At 42.8% G+C, this 23,680-nt stretch overlaps 1 protein-coding gene across 1 annotated transcript in view; it reads right to left on the minus strand.

The window, feature by feature from the left end:
* Positions 1-23,680, minus strand: part of LOC135546779 (CUGBP Elav-like family member 1) — a 51,074-nt gene that overhangs the window by 18,234 nt on the left and 9,160 nt on the right. Inside the window, 2 exon segments of the mRNA XM_064975404.1 lie at positions 2,851-3,038; positions 14,742-14,864. Of these exon segments, the coding sequence (XP_064831476.1) occupies positions 2,851-3,038; positions 14,742-14,845 (292 nt within the window). The 5' untranslated portion in view covers positions 14,846-14,864.

The following is a 23,680-nucleotide window of genomic DNA, read 5'->3' on the forward strand; positions in this document are numbered from 1 at the left end:
ATGTGGATTTCCCTCAACTGCAAGATAAAGAATGGTCGGCTGATTTTGCCTTCGCCGTGGACATCATGGCCCTCATGAATGAACTGAATTCCAAACTACAAGGGAAGGGCATTTTTGCACATCAGATGTACAGCCTTGTCAAAGCCTTCAAGGGAAAATGACTCCTCCTGACCCGCCAAGTAGAAGGCCAACAATCTCACCCACCTTCCGACACTACTTGTCTGTTCTCTATCAGATGACCAGTGGGTAAACATCGCCGCTGCGTGAACGGTGAGTTCTCATTGTTTTGAGGATTTCAAAGTGCTGGAAAATGACACGGTTGGTTTCCTCTCGTTTCACCTTCAAAGTGGATAACGCTCCCACTGACCTGCAACTTGAGCTTATCGATCTTCAGTCTGATGCAGTGATTGGACTACTATTCAAAACAATGTCACTGACGAGGTTCTATGCATCTCTCGATGAACACAACTTCCCAAAGATTAAGAGTCATGCTCAGAAGATGTTTGTACTGTTTGGGTCAACCTATGTATGTGAACAGACATTTTCAGTGAGGAAATATAAGATAGCTCATCTCTTACTGACTCTCACCTCTCAGAAATCCTGCGCATAGAGACATCAGAAACTATATCTGACTTCACTGCTCTAGTCAATGCCCATCAGAGACTTCACTCCTCACACTGATTGAGTAGTTTAAATGTAATGTTGAGCTCTCTCTTTCTTTTTCTTGTGCATACCCGTTAACAAGAGTTCTGTCTGTGGTGCTGAATGCACAGTGTACTTTTCGCTTTGTGTAGTTCATTGCATGTTTAATAATGAAAATACCTACCAAAAAGAGAACATGGATGTGGTTTATTTCTGTGCATGTTAAAAAAAGATAAATAAGTAGCATATCTGATTGTGATTTACAGTAGATATATCTGTCAACACAGCCATACACATGATGCATAATCCTGTAATATGATTCTGTCCCCTGACGGCAAAAATATAGTCTAATGTGGCCTTCCATGGAAAACAATTTCCCAGGCCTGCTCTAGGCATTCTCTCAACCAGCATCATAAGGTAGTCACCTGGAATGCATTTCAAATAACAGGGCTGCCTTGTTAAAAGTACATTAGTGGAATTTCTTTCCTTCTTAATGTGTTTTGAGACAATCGGTTGTGTTGTGACTAGATGGGGGTGGTATTCAGAAGATAGCCCTATTTGGTAAAAGACCAAGTCCATATTATAGCAAGAACAGCTCAAATAAGCAAAGAGAAATGACAGTCCATCATAACTTTAAGACATGAATTTTGGTCAATCTGTAAAATTTCAAGAACTTTGAACGTTTCCTCAGGTGCAATCGCAAAAACCATCAAGCACTATAATGAAACTGGCTCTCATGAGGACCGCCACAGGAAAGGAAGACCCAGAGTCACCTCTGCTGCAGAGGATAAGTTCATTAGAGTTACCGGCCTCAAATTGCAGCCCAAAAAAACACTTCAGAGTTAAAGTAAGTGATATCTCAACATCAACTGTTCAGAGGAGACTGCGTGAATCAGGCCTTTGTGGTCAAATTGCTGATAAGAAACCACTACTAAAGGACACCAATAATAAGAAGAGACTTGCTTGGGCCAAGAAACATGAGCAATGGACATTAGACCGGTGGAAATCTCTACTTTGGTCTGAATAGTCCAAATTTGAGATTTTTGGTATCAACCGCTGTCTTTGTGAGATGCAGAGTAGGTGAACGGATGATCAGCATGTGTGGTTCCCACCGTGAAGCATGGAGGTGGTGGTGTGACGGTGCTTTGCTGGTGGCACTGTGTGATTTATTCAGAATTCAAGGCACACTTAACCAGCATGGCTACTACAGCATTCTGCAGTGATACACCATCCCATCTGGTTTGCACCTAGTGGGACTATCATTTGTTTGTCAACAGGACATTGATCCAACAGACCTCCAGGCTTTGTAAGAACTATTTGACCAAGAAGGAGAGTGATGGAGTGCTGCATCAGATGACCTGGCCTTTACAATCACCCGACCTCAATCCAATTGAGAAGGTTTGGGATGAGTTGGACTGCAGAGTGAAGGAAAAGCAGCCAACAAGTGCTCAGCATATGTGGAAATTTCATCAAAACTGTTGGAAAAGCATTCCAGGTGAAGCTGGTTGAGAGAATGCCAAGAGAGATCAAAGCTGTCATCAAGGAAAAGGGTGGCTACTTTCAAGAATCTCGAATATAAAATACATTTTGATTTGTTTAACACTTGTTTGGTTACTACATGATTCCATATATGCTATTTCATAGTTTTGATGTCTTCACTATTATTCTACAATGTGGAAAATAGTCAAAATAAAGAAAAATCCTTGAATGAGTAGGTGTGCCCAAAACTTTGACTGGTATTGTATATATATTTTATAGACTAATTTAGGATGTAGGGTAAAACTCTCAGTCTGTTGTAACTAAGGATATTGCAGTTGCACAAGTAGGGCGCAGTATAAACATGGCATTGGAGCAAAACCAATCTGCGTTTTAACCAATTAACATACATCTGTTAAACTGAAAAAAAAATCATATTTTGACTGGCAATCGTCCTCCAGCTCAGACAATGTTGCAAAAAACAACAACATTAAATCACAATTTTGACTGCCTGTCTGAGTCCTGCTTGTTTGATATGCTGTGGTAGCCGAGGGAGTAGTAAAGTAGAGAATATCGCAAATAGGCAGAAGCTTAGATTGTTTAGCTATCGGAAAGAGGATTCCAGAGAATTCAGCAACACAGCCAATACATATAAAAAAGGCAGGGAATTCTGGATAGGGTGAGGAAGTGTAATGGACACCTCTTGTGAAGAACTCAAGACAGCACTGTCACCTTTGCTCTGTGGGGGGTTTTGACTCCTGTCACGCAACACATTGATTTCGTAGACGGCGCCGTAAGGCTCAAAAAGCTCCCGCAGCTGTTCCTCTGCCCAGGACCGTGGGATCTGGCCAACAAACATCTTGATAGCATCGATGTCGGGCTGGTCTGGGTGGTCCAGGGTCCCATTCATCTTCTTTGCCCTGAGAGAGAAAGAACGGTTGTTATAATATGGCTACATGACATGAACTAGGGCAAAATAAGCTACATTTAAAAGCAGTCTTCCCCAGTGGCACATTAAATATGTCCCTGCTGGAAATAACAATTGCATAATACACTAAGCAACTGGAAGCGTCACAAAATGGCGTCTTCTGAGCAAGGGCTGTTTTGCAGAAAGGTACAATCAAGTGTAGACTATTTCAGTAGCGCTGCATAACTTATAGTCAAGTAAAGTTGTTAAGTGTCAGTTGAAAGAGGTGACGTGACTGAGGAAACATTCTAAAATGCATACAAAAACATACGGCATCAAATGCATACCGCCAGCAGAGAAATGACCTATGCAACTAAGACCAATAGCTCTAAAGAGAATGATCTTGAATGTGACATTCGTTTTGAGAGATCTGATCTTTCATAACCAAACAATGATTTATTTCATGTAATATTGAAGGCTGCACAGAACAAAAGAACATCAAGTCCATCCTTGATTCCGGTGTTCCTCAAGGCTCCGTTTTAGGACCACTATTGTTTTCACTATATATTTTACCTCTTGGGGATGTCATTTGAAAACATAATGTTAACTTTCACTGCTATGCGGATGACACACAGCTGTAAATTTCAATGAAACATGGTGAAGCCCCAAAATTGCCTTCGCTAGAAGCATGTGTTTCAGACATAAGGAAGTGGATGGCTGCAAACGTTCTACTTTTAAACTTGGACAAAATAGAGATGCTTGTTCTAGGTCCCAAGAAACAAAAGAGATCTTCTGTTGAATCTGACAATTAATCTTAATGGTTGTACAGTCGTCTCAAATAAAACTGTGAAGGACCTCGGCGTTACTCTGGACCCTGATCTCTCTTTTGAAGAACATATCAAGACTGTTTCAAGGACAACTTTTTTCCATCCAAGTAAACATGGCAAAAATCAGAAACCTTTTGTCCAGAAATTAGGCAGAAAAATTCATCCATGCTTTTGTCACTTCTAGGTTAGACTACTGCAATGCTCTACTTTTCGGCTACCCGGATAAAGCACTAAATAAACTTTAGTTAGTGCTAAATACGGCTGCTAGAATCCTGACTAGAACCAAAAAAAATTATCATATTACTCCAGTGCTAGCCTCCCTACACTGGCTTCCTGTCAAGGCAAGGGCTGATTTCAAGGTTTTACTGCTAACCTACAAAGCATTACATGGGCTTGCTCCTACCTATCTCTCTGATTTGGTCCTGCCATACATACCTACACGTACGCTACGGTCACAAGACGCAGGCCTCCTAATTGTCCCTAGAATTTCTAAGCAAACAGCTGGAGGCAGGGCTTTCTCCTATAGAGCTCCATTTTTATGGAATGGTCTGCCTACCCATGTGAGAGACACAAACTCGGTCTCAACCTTTAAGTCCTTACTGAAGACTCATCTCTTTAGTGGGTCATATGATTGAGTGTAGTCTGGCCCAGGAGTGTGAAGGTGAACGGAAAGGCTCTGGAGCAACGAACCGCCCTTGCTGTCTCTGCCTGGCCGGTTCCCCTCTTTCCACTGGGATTCTCTGCCTCTAACCCTATTACAGGGGCTGAGTCACTGGTTTACTGGGGCTCTTTCATACCGTCCCTAGGAGGGGTGCGTCACTTGAGTGGGTTGAGTCACTGATGTGATCTTCCTGTCTGGGTTGGCGCACCCCTTGGGTTGTGCTGTGGCGGAGATCTTTGTGGGCTATACTCGGCCTTGTCTCAGGATGGTAAGTTGGTGGTTGAAGATATCCCTCTAGTTGTGTGGGGCTGTGCTTTGGCAAAGTGGGTGGGGTTATATCCTTCCTGTTTGGCCCTGTCCGGGGGTGTCATCGGATGGGGCCACAGTGTCTCCTGACCCCCCTGTCTCAACCTCCAGTATTTATGCTGCAGTAGTTTATGTGTCGGAGGCTAGAGTCAGTTTGTTATATCTGGAGTACTTCTCCTGTCCTATCCGGTGTCCTGTGTGAATTTAAGTATGCTCTCTCTAATTCTCTTTTTCTTTCTCTCTCTCGGAGGACCTGAGCCCTAGGACCATGCCTCAGGACTACCTGACATGATGACTCCTTGCTGTCCCCAGTCCACCTGGCCGTGCTGCTACTCCAGTTTCAACTGTTCTGTTTGTGATTATTATTATTTGACCATGCTGGTCATTTATGAACATTTGAACATCTTGGCCTTGTTCTGTTATAATCTCCACCCGGCACAGCCAGAAGAGGACTGGCCACCCCACATAGCCTGGTTCCTCTCTAGGTTTCATCTGAGGTTTTGGCCTTTCTAGGGAGATTTTCCTAGCCACCGTGCTTCAACACCTGCATTGCTTGCTGTTTGGGGTTTTAGGCTGGGTTTCTGTACAGCACTTTGAGATATCAGCTGATGTAAGAAGGGCTATATAAATACATTTGATTTGATAACACATTTTTGTTTTGTTTTTGTTTTTACCTTTGAAAAAAATAATTGCGCCCCGTGTGTGCACCACTGGTAAAACCATGTATGGTACTGGTAAGGTAGTAAATATGCTCTATAAGCTCTAACCTGCTTTAGTTTGGAATGTATGACAATAACTGGTAGTAGCCTATTTATTCACTTCACATTAACCCACTAAAGCCATAATGTGTATGTTACATCTAAGCAAGGCTAAAATGAAAAGATAATTAGAAGTAAAAAAAAAAAAAAAACAAGATCAAAGACTAAGCAACAAACTTTCCTAACGATTTCCCTGTAGCGAAATTGGCAATGACATGGGTTAGACCACGAAATATGTAGTCTACAGTATGCATAAACTTCAAAACATACTTGTTTTAAAGCCTCTGACATGTACAATAACTACTGATTGTAAGTCGATCTAGAAAAAAGCAGCAGCTAAAATAACAAAATCCAACTACACTGCATACGGAATACAGACTCTGAACCATTGTGGGGGACACTTGGGGCGTATGCACCTGTCGAAAACTCGCTCTTCTACTGTTTTCTCATCCGACATCTACATATCAAATTTAAAGTACCAAGTTTTGGAATGGAACATTATGACAAGCACAAAAAATATCAAGTCATTGAGTATCAGTATAGACTGATGCTGAAAACACATGACTAAATACGAGGTGGATCCAATATATCAAACAAGTAACATTATAACCTACCCCCCACCAACATGACACCAAAACGAATGTAAAAGAACTACACCTCAAATTAATTTCTGAAAAGCACTTTAGCAATAGGCTATTAACCCATTGCTAGAAAGAAGAAAATCTACTTACACGGGACTAGAATTCAAAGAGCAATGGTCCACCATCATCTCAGGCAAAAAATCCAGTTTAAAAGAGGCCATGTTATTGTGTTTCTCCCCTTTTCCAAAGTAAAAAAAAAATGGAAAGATAACTCACTTTTTCACACCAGAAAATAAGTCAAGATACACTGCAAACTACTAGAGCCTACTCAGAAACTTTTCTTCAAGAGTGTGAAATTGTGGAAAGAAGCATAGGAGAGGCTGTTGTGGAAAAACTATGGCGAAACTACGGAGGCTGATGCAAAACTACGAGAAGTAACAAAAAATGGTGAAGAACCAACAAATTCAATTAATTGGACAACGGTGAAACTTTGAACCAGAGTAGAACACACAACAAATCCTCACTGTCCAACAAACTGGGTCTAGATTAACAGAAGAGTAGGCAGGCCACTGAAAGCTGTGGCCCTGGGTCCCACAAAAAAAGTGCTGATGGGCTGGGGCTTTTTGTGAGCATTTCTCTTAGCCAAGCAGAACTGGGTGCAGCGTCAGATAAATAGAGTGTCAGATTGATGCTGATAAGGACGAGTGACTGTCCGGAATGAATGGGGAACGGGAGCGAGCTGGTAATCCCTGCACTAATATGAGGCTGGGAGACAATCAGGTTCCGGCACTGGGACTCGGTCACCCTGTTGTTCTGTGGCAGTGGGTGGGTGGGTGGGGGGCTGGGTCATATGACATTGGTCGCATTAACTCCCCACCCTAACCCCCTGACCTTAGGAAACCCACAGGCATGGCAGAGAACACATAAACAAGGATGGCAACCTGTGTTAACAACCTGGGTAGTGGATGGCTCTATAACCTTACCTTTTCTTTTGTTTGCGCCATCACAACAACCAGAGGGGTTTCAAAACCACTATTACGATTTAATAAGCCTTAAAATATAGAAAACACTGCTTTCAAGCTTTCTTGACCATTTCTATAAAATGTTTCCCTTGGGCCAACTGAGCCATTCCGTGTGACTAACAATTTTCTGATCATTACTATAGCTCCTGCCTTGGGCCAATCAGTGTAATTTTGTAAATGCCAGATCTCTATGGCAAGACGCATCATTCACCCAAGTTTAGTCAAAATCCAACCAGTGTGGTCTGAGTTATAGCATGTGGGAATATTCCTGGTTTGGTTGGAAGCATGCACGCACACAAGCGTTTGATGAAAGCAATGTCTATGTGGGAACATTATGGGGAACATGAGATACATCTAAACTGAACAAAAATATAAAAACACAAAATGCAACAATTTCAAAGATTTTACTGAGGTACAGTTCATATAAGGAAATCACTCAATTGAAATAAATTCAAAGGCCCTAATACATGGATTTCACGACGAGTAAAATGGAAAAATGGCGCCGGAGAAGATGGCCTCCGTTTTACGGTCTCCTAACCAATTGTGCTATTATGTGTTTTTTTAACGATATTTGTAAATTAATTTGTACATAATGTTTCTGCAACCATCTCTTACGGCAGAAAAGAGCTTCTGGATATCAGGACAGCGATCACTCAAAGACAAAGATTTTTAACAACAATAACGACAAGCAGGACTCACACGATATTCTCCAAACACCCCGCAGGGCAGACATCCCAATTATTCGCATAAGGAAGCGACGCAGGGGAAGTAGAGCCGGATGGCTCGTCCGGATCTGCAGAAGGCGAGTAGGAAAGCTGCCGTCACAGTCAATATTACTCACCAACGTGCAATCATTGGACAATAAACTAGACGAGGTAAGATCACGAATATCCTACCAACGGGACATCAAAAACTGTAATATTCTATGTTTCATGGAATCGTGGCTGAATGACGACATGGATATTCAGCTAGCGAGATACACGCTGCACCGGCAAGATAGAACAGCACACTCCGGTAAAACGAGGGTGGGCGGTCTGTGCATATTTGTAAACAACAACTGGTGCACGAAATCTAAGGAAGTCTCTAGATTTTGCTCGCCTGGAGTATTGTGATGAATTACAGGCCACACTACTTGCCTAGAGAGTTCTCAGCTATACCTTTTGTGGCTGTTTATTTACCACCACAATCAGATGTGGGCACTAAGAATGCACTCAATCAGCTGTATAAGGAAATAAGCAAACAGAAAACCACTCACCCAGAGGCGGCGCTCCTAGTGGCGGAATCTTTAATGCAGGGAAACTTAAATCAGTTCTTCCAAATCTCTATCAACATGTTAAATGTGCAACCAGAGGGAAAACAAATTCTAGATCACCTGTACTCCACAAACAGAGACGTGTACAAAGCTCTCCCTCGCCCTCCATTTGGTAAATCCGACCACAACTCTATCATCCTGATTCCTGCTTACAAGCAAAAATTAAAGCAGGAAGCACCAGTGACTCGGTCTAAAAAAAATGGTCAGCTGAAGCAGATGCTAAACTACAGGACTGCTATCACAGACTGGAACATGTTCCGGGATTCTTCTGATGACATTGAGGAATACACCACATCAGTCACTGGCTTTATCAATAAGTGCATTGAGGAATTCGTCCCCACAGTGACTGTACGTACATACCCCAACCAGAAGTCATGGATTACAGGCAACACTCGTACTGAGCTAAAGGGTAGAGCTGCCGCTTTCAAGGTGCGGGACTAACCCAGAAGCTTACAAGAAATCCCGCAATGCCCTGCGACGAACCATCAAACAGGCAAAGCGGCAATACAGGGCTAAGATTGAATCATACTACACCGGTTCCGACGCACGTCGGATGTGGCAGGGCTTGGAAACTATTACAGACTACAAAAGGGAAGCAGAGCCGCGAGCTGCCCAGTGACACGAGCCTACCAGACGAGCTAAATCACATCTATGCTCGCTTTGAGGCAAGCAACACTGAGGCATGCATGAGAGCATCAGCTGTTCCGGACGACTGTGTGATCACGCTCTCCGTAGCCGGCGTGAGTAAGACCTTTAAACAGGTCAACATACACAAGGCTGCGGAGCCAGGACGTGTGCTCCAGGCATGTGCTGACCAACTGGCAGGTGTCTTCACTGACATTTTCAACATGTCCCTGATTGAGTCTGTAATACCAACATGCTTCAAGCAGACCACTATAGTCCCTGTGCCCATGAACACAAAGGCAACCTGCCTAAATGACTACAGACCCGTAGCACTCACATCTGTAGCCATGAAGTACTTTGAAAGGCTGGTAAATGGCTCATATCAACACAATTATCCCAGAAACCCTACACCCACTCCAATTTGCATACCGCCCAAACAGATCCACAGATGATGCAATCTCTATTGCACTCCACATTGCCCTTTCCCACCTGGACAAAAGGAACACGTGTGAGAATGCTATTCATTGACTACAGCTCAGCGTTCAACACCATAGTACCCTCAAAGCTCATCAGTAAGCTAAGGAACCTGGGACTAAACACCTCCCTCTGCAACTGGATCCTGGACTTCCTGACGGGTCACCCCCAGGTGGTGAGGGTAGGTAGCAACACATCTGCCACACTGATCCTCAACACTGGAGCTCCCCAGGGGTGCGTGCTGAGTCCCCTCCTGTACTCCCTGTTCACCCATGACTGCATGGCCAGGCACGAGTCCAACACTATCATTAAGTTTGCAGACGACACAACAGTGGTAGGCCTGATCACCGACAATGATGAGACAGCCTATAGGGAGGAGGTCAGAGACCTGGCGGGGTGGTGCAAGAATAACAACCTATCCCTCAACGTAACCAAGACTAAGGAGATGATTGAGGACTACAGGAAAAGGAGCACAGAGCACATCCCCATTCTCAGCAACGGGGCTGTCGTGGAGCAGGTTGAGAGCTTCAAATTCCTTGGTGTCCACATCAACAACAAACTAGAATGGTCCAAACACACCAAGACAGTCGTGAAGAGAGCTCGACAAAGCCTATTCCCCCTCAGGTAACTAAAAAGATTTGGCAAGGGTCCTGAGATCCTCAAAAGGTTCTACAGCTGCAACATCGAGAGCATCCTGACCGGTTGCATCACTGCATGGTACAGCAATTGCTCGGCCTCTGACCGCAAGGCACTTCAGAGGGTAGTGCGTACTGCCCAATACATCACAAAGCTGCCTGCCATCCAGGACCTCTACACCAGACGGTGTCAGAGGAAGGCCCTAAAAATTGTCAAAGACCCCAGCCACCCCAGTCATAGACTGTTCTCTCTACTACCGCATGGCAAGTGGAACCGGAGTGCCAAGTCTAAGACAAAAAGGCTTCTCAACAATTTTTTCCCCCCAAGCCATAAGACTTCTGGACAGGTAACCAATGGTTACCCGGACTATTTACATTGTGTGCCTCCTCCCAAACCCTCTTTTACGTCGCTGCTACTCTGTTTATCTTATATGCACAGTCACTTTAACCATACATCAATGTACATACTACCTCAATTGACCCGACCAACCAGTGCTCCCACACATTGGCTAACTGGGCTATCTGCATTGTGTCCCACCTCCCGCCAACCCCTCCTTTTACGCTACTGCTACTCTCTGTTCATCATATATGCATAGTCACTTTAACTGCACAGACTACCTCAATAAGCCTGACTAACCTGTGTCTCTATATAGCCTTGCTACTCTTATTTTCAAATGTATTTTTACTGTTTTATTTCTTTACTTATCTACACACACACACACACACACACCTTTTTTCCGCACTATTGGTTAGATCCTGTAAGCAAGCATTTCACTGTAACCTGTTGTATTCGGCACACGTGACAAATAAACTTTGATTGGATTATACAGATTTGCATCTGTTGGTCACAGATACTTTTTTTAAGGTAAGGGCGTGGATCAGAAAATCAGTCAGTATCTGGTGTGACCACCATTTTCCTCATGCAACGCGAGAGATATCCTTCGCATATAGTTACTTGATCAGGCTGTTAATTGTGGCCTGTGGAATATTGTCCCACTCCTCTTAAATGGCTGTGCAAAATTGCTGGATAGTGGCGGGAACTGGAACACGCTGTCATACACGTAGATCCAGAGTGTCCCAAACATGCTCAATGGGTGACATGTCTGGTGAGTTTATAAGCCATTGAAGAACTGGGATATTTTCAGCTTCCAGGAATTGTTTACAGATCCTTGCGATATGGGACCGTGCATTATCATGCTGAAACATGAGGTGATGGCGGCGGACGAATGCCACAACAATGGGCCTCAGGGTCTCGTCACAGTATCTCTGCTGCATTCAAATTGCCATTAATAAAATGCAATGGTGTTAGTTTTCTGTAGCTTATGCCTGCCCATATCATAACCCTGTCTCATGGTCTGACAAATACCGCTCCATCTATCACCTTTCACCGCAGATCGGGAAGTCCGACATCGGCGGATTGAGACAGATCCAATGTAAAAAAAAATCCCTAGTTTAAAACGGGCCGATTTTTATGGGTATTTTTTTATTTGCTAATTAAATTTCCACTGTGGCTCGGACATCGACTCTAACGTTGGGTTAAAATCGGCCCAGTGCTGTCAGAGATATCATGTAAGAACAAACTAATGTACGAAAGCACTAACGGACGGAGACAGATCCACAGTCCCCTTCCCAATTTCATCATGGGGGACAACAAGTAGACTACACAGACAGGCCAATGTCTCCTATTCCCCATATCATGTCTAACTTATGAATGCATACTGATTAATGGCATATAGTGGTGTAGAACTAGGCAATTCTCACCAAGTGTTGTCACGATACCAGAATTTTGACTTCGATACCAAGTTTAGTATCACGACAGTGTTTCCGCAGCAGTCATTTTACTGTGGCGCTGTGCCATGCCAAAAGCATTGCCGCCAGACCAAAACAATAACTAACAAAGTGCAGAGCGCACTTTGAAGATGCTAGAACTGTCCACATTTACTTTTCCTCTGCAAACAAAACAAGTAATGAATAGGAAAATCAGATGGCCCCATATGATATTTGATCCATTTACCTAATTGGCTTGTTGTGTGTTCTATGCGACAGAAATATTCCTCGAGGCGCATTCAAGTTGCGAGTGCCATAGGCAGGGACAAGCAGTCAACGCACAACAATAATTGCAATTGTGAAAAACAGCCGTTTTAATGGCCTTTGTTGAAAAGGGGAGGATCCCAGCTTTGCATTCCAACTTTATTTCTCAACTCCTAAATATACCAAACTGCACAATTTTCAACGGAGTTTTTATTAGCAGTGCAATTCTCTCCAAATGCATAGGGGAGAGTGGGGCTAAATGTAACGGGTCAATTGTAGGGTAAAACGCCACACTCGCTCCCTCCCTCCGGAGGACATGAGCCCTAGGATCATGCCTCAGGACAACATGGCCGTCCCCAGCCAACCTGGTCATGCTGCTGCTCCAGTTTCAACTGTTCTGTCTGCGGATATGCAAACCGGACGTGCTTCCTTGTCCCGGACCTGCTGTTTTTGACTTCTCTCTCTACCGCACCTGCTGTCTCGACCTCTGAATGCTGAACTGACATTTACTCCTGAGGTACTGACCTGTTGCACTCTGTACAACCACTCTGATTATTATTTGACCATGCTGGTCATCTATGAACGTTTGAATATCTTAAACAATCTGGCCTTAAATGGCCATGTACTGTTATAATCTCCACCCGGCACAGCCAAAAGAGGACTGGCCAGCCCTCAGAGCCTTGTTCCTCTAGGTTTCTTCCCAGATTCCTTTCAAATGAGTTTTTCCTAGCCACCGTGCTTATACATCTGCATTGCTTGCTGTTTGAGATTTTTAGGCTGGGTTTCTGTATCGCCCTTTGTGACATCTGCTGATGTAAAAATGGCTTTATAAATAAATGTGATTGGGCCATTGACAAATTGTAAGTAGACCGATTACTTTTTTGTTGTTGAGCAAAAGTTGTTGCAACCGGGGAAAGTGTTGGGAGGAAGAAAATTGTGACATGAAGTTATTACCCCCGGTTGGGAGTAATTACCCCCGGTTGGCAGTTACCCCAATTTAGCCAGGTTGGCCTACTATACAGTATATTCACTGTGTTTATGAAGAACATTTTTAGACATACAATTAATCAATAGAGTGCTAACTAGTTAAATATCACATTTGGGACCAGGCTAATGATTAGCCCAAAAGGATTAACGCAGGATTCGAGCCCTGAATGCTGATTGGCTGACAGCCGTGGTATATTAGACCGTATATTTTTACTGCTCTAATTACGTTGGTAGCCAGTTTTATAAAAGCAATAAGGCACATCTGGGGTTTGTGGTATACGGCCAATATACCACGGCTAAGGGCTGTGTCCAGGCACTCCGCTTGTGCCTAAGAACAGCCCTTAGCCATGGAATATTGGTCATATACCACACCCCCTCTGCCTTATTGGTTAAATACGCAACCCCATGCTTCAGCCTATTAATTTATAGTTTATTTATGCTGCATCAGTTGGCCTATAGGTGATAAAGCTTATTGCTAACGGCATACCTCTTAATATGGACAAAGCATAGGCTATATGCATGGTACAATATGTACAAATACATTTGAATAAATAATTTCACCAATATGTTATTGGGCTCATTTCCGTAAGTGGACATTTTATTTTAGATGGTGTCAGCATAATTTAATTGTAATTTATTTTGGAGTAAAATATCCTTCTAAAAAGTCACCTGAGCTTCTCAAGTCCTTCTACATAAAAATATCTGAGGGACACACCGGACCCCCCAAAACCCAAAACAAGAGGGGGAGGAACCCGCACTTCAACAGTTTATGGTGGAAATCAGCATGTTTTGCGTTATTTATATTATCAATTGATGTTAGCTTCAGCTGTAAGCTAGCAAGACAAGTTGGCTTACAAAGCTGAAAGCCACTGGTATCTTCTCACATTGTAAAAAGTGTTCTAGCCTTCATGGACATTGTTTGGCAAACAGTATTAACAGTTTCAACAGTTCTACATGTAGTGTCGCATTATTCAAGTGTGTCAATTTCTGTGCGGCATGAGTTGGGAGCAAACATGATGCAGCCCAGACTCCTAGTGCAGGCAAGCAATGAGTAAGTGGAGCAGGCACAGTGCGTGCCTCGCACTATAAGGGGGACATTGGCTGTGCAGATAGAGTTGATCCAAGACACACATTTGACACAAGTACCGAAATAAAAATTCCAGGACCAAACTGTTTGTCACGTTCTAGTATTGGAAAGGTACAGAAGTTTCAGTATACAGTGGAACACTAGTGTCTACATTATAGAATAGCAGATGCGGGAGTCATTTTCCAAAATGTCTGCTCGAAACATCCTGAGGCCTTTCAACTTTAGAATCTTGATACACTACCATTCACATTCTTCACGCAATTCTTAACCACTACTTGTAGGCCCAACTAGTATCTACTACTATAGTGTCCTTGTGAATTAGCCCTTGTGTGGCATGTCGAACCAAAGCATACCAGTGTAGGCAGAGGGTCCATTGAAGGGGAAAAAGCAAGGGAGAGAAAGTGTTCTTACCCTCCCATGGTGGGTACCTCCAGGGCAGTGTGGGGAAGCTCACATTGTGGCTGCCCATGCTGCTCCGTGGACAGGTACAAGACTTCAGCGTCGATGCTATCCATCCAGTGCCTTTCACAATCACTACAGAAATACACCAAACAGCACAGGACAAACATGATACTCATGAGTCACAAGAAAAACAAACAGTAGATGGAAAGGACTTACAGTGACTGAGACAAAGACAGTTTGACAGAGGAAAAAGTGTAACATGCATGTGGAAGATATGAGAGAAATCGAAATGTACATGACAAAATTGGACACACAAGAATGATTTTAAAAACAAATTAATTACAGGCACTGCATGTAGACTAGCCTGTGCATAGACATTCTTTCTGGATGCAAACAAGGGCAGGCAACCTACAAAAGGTTACATAGAATGCACAGCTACTAAAGTAGAGTGATTTGTCTTATTGCTTTAAAGACGATATGAAATGAGTGGACCTAAAAATACTGCTCTCTCCTTGGCCTACATTTAAAAAACAAATTGCTAGTCTGAGTTACTTTGTGCTTCTCTGAATTATTTGCACAACAAACTCAAGGGATGAGAGAAGCTAGGTCAAGGCATTTGGTTAGATTACAACTACCCTGGGGTGTAAAGGTGAAAAACTGCTTTCTGACATGAAGTACACCGACATATACACTTATATAATTAGCTAGCTGTGTTGTTGAAAGGCCCAAAGATTCAGGACTGTTCATAAGGCAGATGTCCATAGCTACTCCATCATGCCAAAAAGTGTTTAAAGTAGGGATGCACAATATAAAATTGGTAAGCATATCGGAATCGGCCAACTTCGGGCACCGGCCAGTTTAACGCCGATGTGCAAAACCGATGTCAAATCTGACGTGCATACCTATATAAACGTAGGTAGATGACATAATGACGGCACAAAAAAATATAGCGCTACACGTGCAACAAAGCATTCCTAAACTAGCCCACAATGTATGCTGTGTGGATCGAGCAGTCAACAAGTCGAGCAGTCATTTGAAAGAGTAAGAACATTTCTGCGAGACAACTCAAAGGTGAAATTCCTTAACACCAAGATAATGGAATTCATTGCCCTTGACAATCAACCGTTCTCTGTCGTGGATGATGTTGGCTTTCGCTGACCGGTCGAGCACCGGTACACATTACCAAGTAGGCGCTATTTTTTAGAAGTTGCCCTATCGGAGTTACACAATATTGTTGAAACTCACATCCATGAGCTACTTGCTATGGGCGTCACTGCTATTAACGTCACAATTGACAATTGGACCAGCAATGTCAGCCCCATGAGCATTGAGTCTGACAGCACAGTGGGTCAACGAGGATTTTGTACTGAGGAAAGCCATATTGCATGCTCAAGAATGTGCTGGTTCTCATACTGCTGCTGCCATTTCAATGGCATTTGAGAACATGAACTAGCTCCATTCCAACAACTTTATCGAGAAATAAGCGATTGCAGCAGACCTGATACACTGTCATGGCATTGAAATGCCTGCTCAACAAAAATGGGGTTTACTTGGAAAAGTACTCTAGTAGAGGCAGTGAACAAGCAATTCAGTGGCACTCTCTCTGAGCCTCTACCACCATGCTCGATGCTAGGTACAAGCACCGCTACTTCGATGTAGCCAATAAAAACAGGGCTTACGTGAAATGTTACAGACACAGCTGGACAAGATGGAAACAAAAGCAGTGGCAGTGCACACCAAGGAAGAGAGGCCACAGACAGAGCTGAAACGTCACTGCTTGACATGTATTTTTATTTTATTTTTTATTTGACCTTTATTTAACTAGGCAAGTCAGTTAAGAACAAATTCTTATTTTCAATGACGGCCTAGGAACAGTGGGTTAACTGCCTGTTTAGGGGCAGAACGACATATTTGTACCTTGTCGGCTCGGGGATTTGAACTTGCAACCTTCCAGTTACTAGTCCAACGCTCTAACCACTAGGCTACCCTGCCGCCATCACACAATTCTTGATTTAATGTTGTCTTTACATATACTAAATAATGTGGGAAACTTGTTTTGATTCAGAACGGACCATTATCCTGCACCTGTCTCAAAACAGGGGCAGCGGGGGAAAAAATATGTCATCTATGCACTTAAATAGTTAATGGTGGTTTCCCGGTGGTTCATTTTTATGGCAGCCAGGTAGGCTAAACTCCTGTTGTAAAGAGAAGCAATATGCTTCATATTAGGAATGTTGAGAAATAAATAGTAGGCCTGGCCTATAGAAAGCTGATGGGAGGGGAGCATGTGATGCCGCGGAGCTGAGCAGACGTTGACAAAACGAGCTCTTCAAAGTTATTCTATTATTACCTAAATAACAACGTTGAAACAATATTCTAACATCGGCTGATAAATTGTCAAGTACTTACCTTCCCAAAGAGCCATGGACCTCCAACCGAGAGGCAAGAAGGACGACCAAAACGTTGTTGATTCCCAAGATAACAATAACACTACAGCTAGCAAGATTAGCATTAGCCATTATAATTCAGACGGCAGTTCCAGGCTGTTGCTCTCAGCAGCCTCTTGCGAGCCTGCCGACACGCGGGCTACTCTCCTCCGGGAAATTCAGGATGGTAACAAAGGTCTTTCTATGAAAATTGATAAGAAATCGTGTGAACTCCATTCTTCCATTGACTACCTGAAATCCTCCATGAATGATCTCCTTTTGAGAACGACTGAGGCAGTTTTGTGCATTTGCACAGTTGAAGATACCGTCGCTCGATATGACCAGGTCTTGATACAACTGCAAAAGGACAATGCCTATCTCAAAAACAAGGTAGATCAGATGGAGAACCAGAGAAGACGTAGTAATATCCGTGTGGTGGATTGAAAGAGGACAGCGAGGGCCGTGACCCGGTCCGTTTCTTCACTCAATGGATCCCGGAGGTCCGAGGCATAATCAACTTCACCAAGCCGCTGGAAATCGAACGCACCCACAGAACATCAGCGCCAAAACCCCGGCCAGATGAGCCCCCATGGGCCGTCCTGATCAGGTTCCTCCATTTCCAAGACAGAGAGAAGATACTGCAACTCGCAAGAGCCAAAGGGGACATCACCATCGATGGCAAGAGGGTCATCCTTTTCCCGGATATGAGCGCGGATCTCGCCAGACGTCGCAAGCCGTTAAGACCTGCCGCAAAAGCACTGAAGGAGAAGAACATCACCGGCTACCTCATCCACCCTGCGCGGATGAAAGTTCAGTACAAAGGCCGAAGCCATCTCTTCAACACACCGGGAGAAGTGGACACTTATCTCAAGGAACTGAGCAACGTCTGAGCCAGGACAGTCTCTCTGGGGGATAAGATGCAGTTTGTTTTCTCTTATCCGGACTGAACTGCTGATATCTTCCGGTCACTATAATTGATTTGTACATTTTCAACTAACCGTATCCTTCCGGGGTGAGTTCTATTACATTTACAGGAGAGTATATTTTGGTTTAGTCCATATCCACTGGGTGAAGCAAATAAGTGGGCTTAGGCCCACTGCTTTCCCCCTCATTTATGTTAATCTTTCGAAAAGAGACTCAAGCAGCCCTTACCGTGGGCAGTAAATATTCAGCCATAAATATCTATTCACAACGTTTGTTTTCAACTTAGAGAGCTCGCAGGTTTTAGTTTGTGCCAAGGTTTAGCTAGTAAGAGCAAGATGGAAAGCGAGCAGCAACGTATCTCTACAAGTGTATTCATGTTTGATTGTTGGGATTGTTGTTTTTGTCTGACAATCAGGGTGGGTGAGATTTTTTTTCTTCCCTTTTTTCTATGTTTATTGTTTCCTTCCTAAAGAGACACATAGGTCACTTCTGTGTTCAAAAAAGGTCTTAACAGCCCGATTAAAAGGAAAATAATCTATACATACCTTAAGAAATTAAAGGCAGACATTGTGTTTTTAAAAGAAACACATCTTAGCCAGTGAACACAAGAAATTGAAGAGGGAATGAGTAGGACAAGTTTTTGCGTCCTCAACTCCAAAGCAAGAGGAACTGCAATTTTGATAAATAGACACAACCCCTTCTGCATCAACAACACCATCTCAGATCCCTCTGGCATGTTTGTTTTGGTGCAGGGGCATATGTTTTCAGAGTCTTGGACCCTATTGAATATTTATGCTCCTAACTTCGATGACCATATGTTTATTCAGAATGTCTTCCTTCAGGTCGCTCAAGCACCACCAGGATGGCTACTGGTTGGAGGAGATTATTTATTTATTTAAATACAGTTCTTGATAGGTCCTCTGATAAACCCTCACTTCTTACCAAAGCCGGCAAGCTCACCATGTCATTCATGAAATATCTCAATTTACTAGACATCTGGAGACAGTTGCACCCACAGGATAGGGACTACTCTTTTTATTCACACCCACACGCATAGATAACTTTTTACTTTCGACACAACTGTTTCATAGAGTGTTAGATGTCGAGTATCTCCCCAGATTGCTTAGTGACCATTCTCCTCTGGTATTATCAATCTCCATTCCTACCAAGGTAAATGGAGCATATAGATGGAGACTAAATTCTACACTCCTAAAGCAACCTGAATTTTGTGCATTCATCAAAGAGCAGATCAATATTTTTACTTTGACGAACAAACCCTCCGCTCCTGACAGTTTCATTCTTTGGGACACATTGAAGGCCTATCTGAGGGGACAGATAATTTCCTATACTAAAGGGCTGAAGAGAAAACACGGTGCGGAACTGAGTGCCCTTGAATCTGAAATCTCCGAGCTAGAGAAAACCTACCAAAGAGGCCCGACTAAAGATCTATACAGGCTTTTGGTAAATAAAAAAACTGAAATATAATATTCTGAACACATACCAAGCTGAGAGAGGACCATCACTAAATCAAAACAGCGTTATTACGAGCTTGGAGAGAAAGCTCACAAAGTATTGGCATGGCAACTGAAAGCAGAGGAAAGTAAGAGGACAATTAATGCTATAGACTCTTACTAATGAGATATTTCGACCCTACTGAAATTAATAATATTTTTAAGAAATACTATGAAGACCTCTACACTTCCCAATCAAGCGATGATCTATCAGAGATCGACTCCTTTCTCTCCTCTCTCAACCTCCCATGCCTGTCAGGGGAAGACAGGGAGCGCCTGAGTGAACACTTCTCAGTTCCTGAATTGTTAGAGGCCATTATATCCTTACCTTCTAATAAATCTCCCGGGGAGGATGGCTTCACTCCAGAGTTCTATAAAGAATTTAGGGAACTGTTGGTCCCCTACCTTATGGAGGTACTTAAAAAAGCCAGGGAAGACAACTGCTTTCCAGAGTCTCTTTCTCAAGCAGTGATTACTGTAATCCACAAGAAAGGGAAAAACCCGCTAAAGTGCGCCTCCTATCGACCAATCTCTCTCCTTAACACAGATTGTAAACTGGTCACCAAGATGCTATCTAAGAGCCTGGAGTCATGTCTTCCCCTGTTGGTTAACCCAGAACAGACTGGCTTCATAATTAATAGATTGTCCTCCAATAATCTCAGAAGGTTCTTTGATATAATTCACCTTGCTAACAAAAACAAAATACCTAGTGTCGCAGTCTCCCTCGACGCTGAAAAGGCCTTTGATAGGGTTGAATGGCCATAACTCTTTCGCGTCTTGGAAAAGTTTGGTTTAGGTACCGTGTTTGTAAATTTGATAAAATCACTCTACAAATCTCCTAAAGCTAGGATTGCTACCAATGGGATTACTTCCTCCTCTTTCCCTCTTTATAGGGGGAACAGACAAGGTTGCCCAATTAGCCCCCATCTCTTTGCCCTCACCATCGAACCATTGGCTGAGGCTATTAGAACATGCCCTGACATACATGGCTTTGAGGTGGGCCCCCATACGCATAAATTATCACTCTTTGCGGACGACCTTATCTTATTTCTAACAAACACAGAACACTCCCTCTCGCACTTGCAGATCCTAACAGTGTTATAGTTCTTTCTCTGGATATAAGGTCAATTTTGATAAAAGCGAAATCTTACCGTTGTCTGTCTTTGTCCATCACACCATCAAGCACAAGTTTCCTTTTAGATGGTCGCCTATGGGCTTCACATATTTGGGCATAATGGTGGATGGTAATCTGAACAACCTCTATAAACTCAATCTGGCCAATTTGTTGCAAAAGGTAGAGGGTGACCTTTGTAAATGGATAGACTTACCTCTCACTCTACTGGGTAGAATCAATGTAATTAAAATGAATGTCCTGCCCAGATTTCTATATCTGTTTCAATCTCTCCCTATCCCTGTTCCCGCAGCATTCTTTTCCTCTCTCGACAAGCTGACCAGAAGGTTTATCTGGCACGGCAAAACCCCCAGGGTTGGCCTGGATAAACTGACCCTTGATTACAGCCAAGGGGGCTTAAACCTCCCCAATTTTAGAATGTACTACTGGGCTGCACAGTCTATGTCTCTGGCTCAGAGGTTTGACAATGGTCCCTCTCCTTCATGGTTGAACATTGAAAAGCTTGAGGTAAATGATGACACTGGGGCAGAATTGTTTTACAAATGGGACAGAAAATCTGTAAAAACCATCACAGACAACCCTTTAATCATACATTCTGTCCTGGCATGGTGCAAACTGCATGAGCTGTTTGGACAAGGGGGATTCCTTTCCCCTAAAACTCCTTTATGGAACAATAGATTGATTCCTATATTTTTCCAGAATAGTAACTTTAGACCATGGTCTGATAAGGGGATCACTCTTCTGGAACATTGTTACGAGGAGGGAGTTCTTATGTCTTTTGATCAGCTGAAACAGAAATACCACTTGCCAAACAGGGACTTCTTTAGCTACCTACAGCTACGAAACTTTATTAGGGTGACTCTCAAGGGACAATGGAACCTACCTAAGATGTCACCTATTGAACAACTCTGCCACGCAGACCAACCACTGTTCAAGACCATTTCCCGTGTTTACGATGCTCTTATGTCAGGACTAACACTTCCTGAGCTAGATAAACCCCGACTTAGATGGGGAAAAGATCTGGGTATTGATCTTGATGAGGGTCTATGGAGTGACCTATGCAGGGATGGTGTTACATCCACATTGAACTCCAGATACAGACTGATGCAGTTTAATTTCCTCCATCAGCTCTATATCACCCCATCTAGACTGCACAAGTTCAACTCTGATATCTCCTCCCTATGTTTTAGATGTGGCTCAGATGAAGGAACATTCCTCCATTCCACTTGGCAGTGTTTAAAACTACATGGTTTCTGGCAGGGGGTATGCAATACCATATCCTCAATTCACGGGGTTGCATTCCCTTTAGACCCGGAGGTCTGTCTACTGTGCAACTTTACTAACAACAATCTTAGGCAAAGCCATACTATAAAGCTAACAGAAATATTGCTAGCGATTGCCAGGAAATGTATTGCCTTGAAATGGAAATTGGATTCCTCCCTGCCAGTTGCAATGTGGAAGTTAATAATTGTATCCCACTGGAGAAAATCACTTACTGCTTGAGGAATAAGTGAGACATCTTACAGAATTTGGCAACCTTTTATTGACTATATGGAGAATCTCCCCCCACATCACATTGATTGAATCTCTATATAATCCTCACATAATGTTTCACACGTAATGCATAATATGTAGCCTACGGCAGGTGACCATATGATCCAATGTCTCATTATTTTAATTTTATGTTTGTATACATAATTATAATTATTTTTATTACGCTCGTCTGTTACTGACACTTTGTCCTATCGTTGTCTAAAATCTTTTCATTTTTGTTTTGAATGTTCTTAATTGGACAATGCAAAAATAAAATATTCAACAAAAAAAAGAAAGCTGCTGGGATCATCTTTTTAATAGAGAAAATCACTCGGTTTTCTAACACAATTGCATAGCCTATACAAATGTTGCACAACATGAGCTCATTCTCTCATGAAGTGTTTGATTAGACTTTTGATGACATTTGCATTGATGTCAGAGTGATTAGAGGGACAATCTAGTTCTGAGTATCAGGCAGTTAGCAAGTTTGGAAAGCTACCAATGACCATCAGCAGCATCAGAGCTTGGAAAAGCCTAATTACCTTGACTAAACGGTCACGTGGAAATTGACTGCTGTCATGACTCGTGACCACCGGTGTGGTAGTAATATGGTCACTGTAACAGCCCTAACCGGGGCAAGGTTCATCTTCCAACAGGACAAAAACCCTCATCACACAGCCAAGACAATGCAAGAGTGCCTTCGGGACAAGTCTCTGAATGTCATTGAGAGGCCCAATAGTTGAAGTGTACCTATGATGAAAATTACAGGCCTCTCATCTTTTTAAGTGGGAGACCTTGCACAATTGGTGGCTGACTAAATACTTTTTTGCCACAGTGTAGGTGCACCAAGCTTGTAGAGTCTTTCCCAAGAAGACTCGAGGCTGTAATCACTAACAAAGGTGATTCAACAAAGTACTGAGTAAAGGGTCTGAATACTTACGTAAATGTGAGTTATTTTTATACATTTGCAAAAATGTCTAAAAACCAATTTTTACTTTGTCATTATGCGGTATTGTGTGTAGATTAATGAGGGGGGAAACAATTTAATCTATTTTAGAATAAGGCTGTATCTTAACAATGTGGAAAAAGTCAAGGGGTCTGAATATTTTCCGAATGCACTGCTAAACTAAAAAAAAGCTTGGTCGACCAACAGCCTATCGACCAAACAATCGGCAGTCGAATAATTAGGGTCAGCCCTAATTCCAGCGCAGACTGGAATCTGAAGATGTTGGGCAAATTCTTCTTTATTGAACAAAATACAATTCTGAAGATTCTGGATCCCTATTTTAACAATAACATAACAGCCAACCCAAAATTCATGACAATCACTGCATTAGGTTGCATTTTAAAATACCCTGCATTCCTGCATGGACGTATTAGATAAAAACGTATTTCTTGAATACCATCTTAGTAGTATATTAC

This window comes from Oncorhynchus masou, chromosome 1, assembly GCF_036934945.1.
Source record: "Oncorhynchus masou masou isolate Uvic2021 chromosome 1, UVic_Omas_1.1, whole genome shotgun sequence".
In the NCBI taxonomy this organism is placed as follows: Eukaryota; Metazoa; Chordata; class Actinopteri; order Salmoniformes; family Salmonidae; genus Oncorhynchus; species Oncorhynchus masou.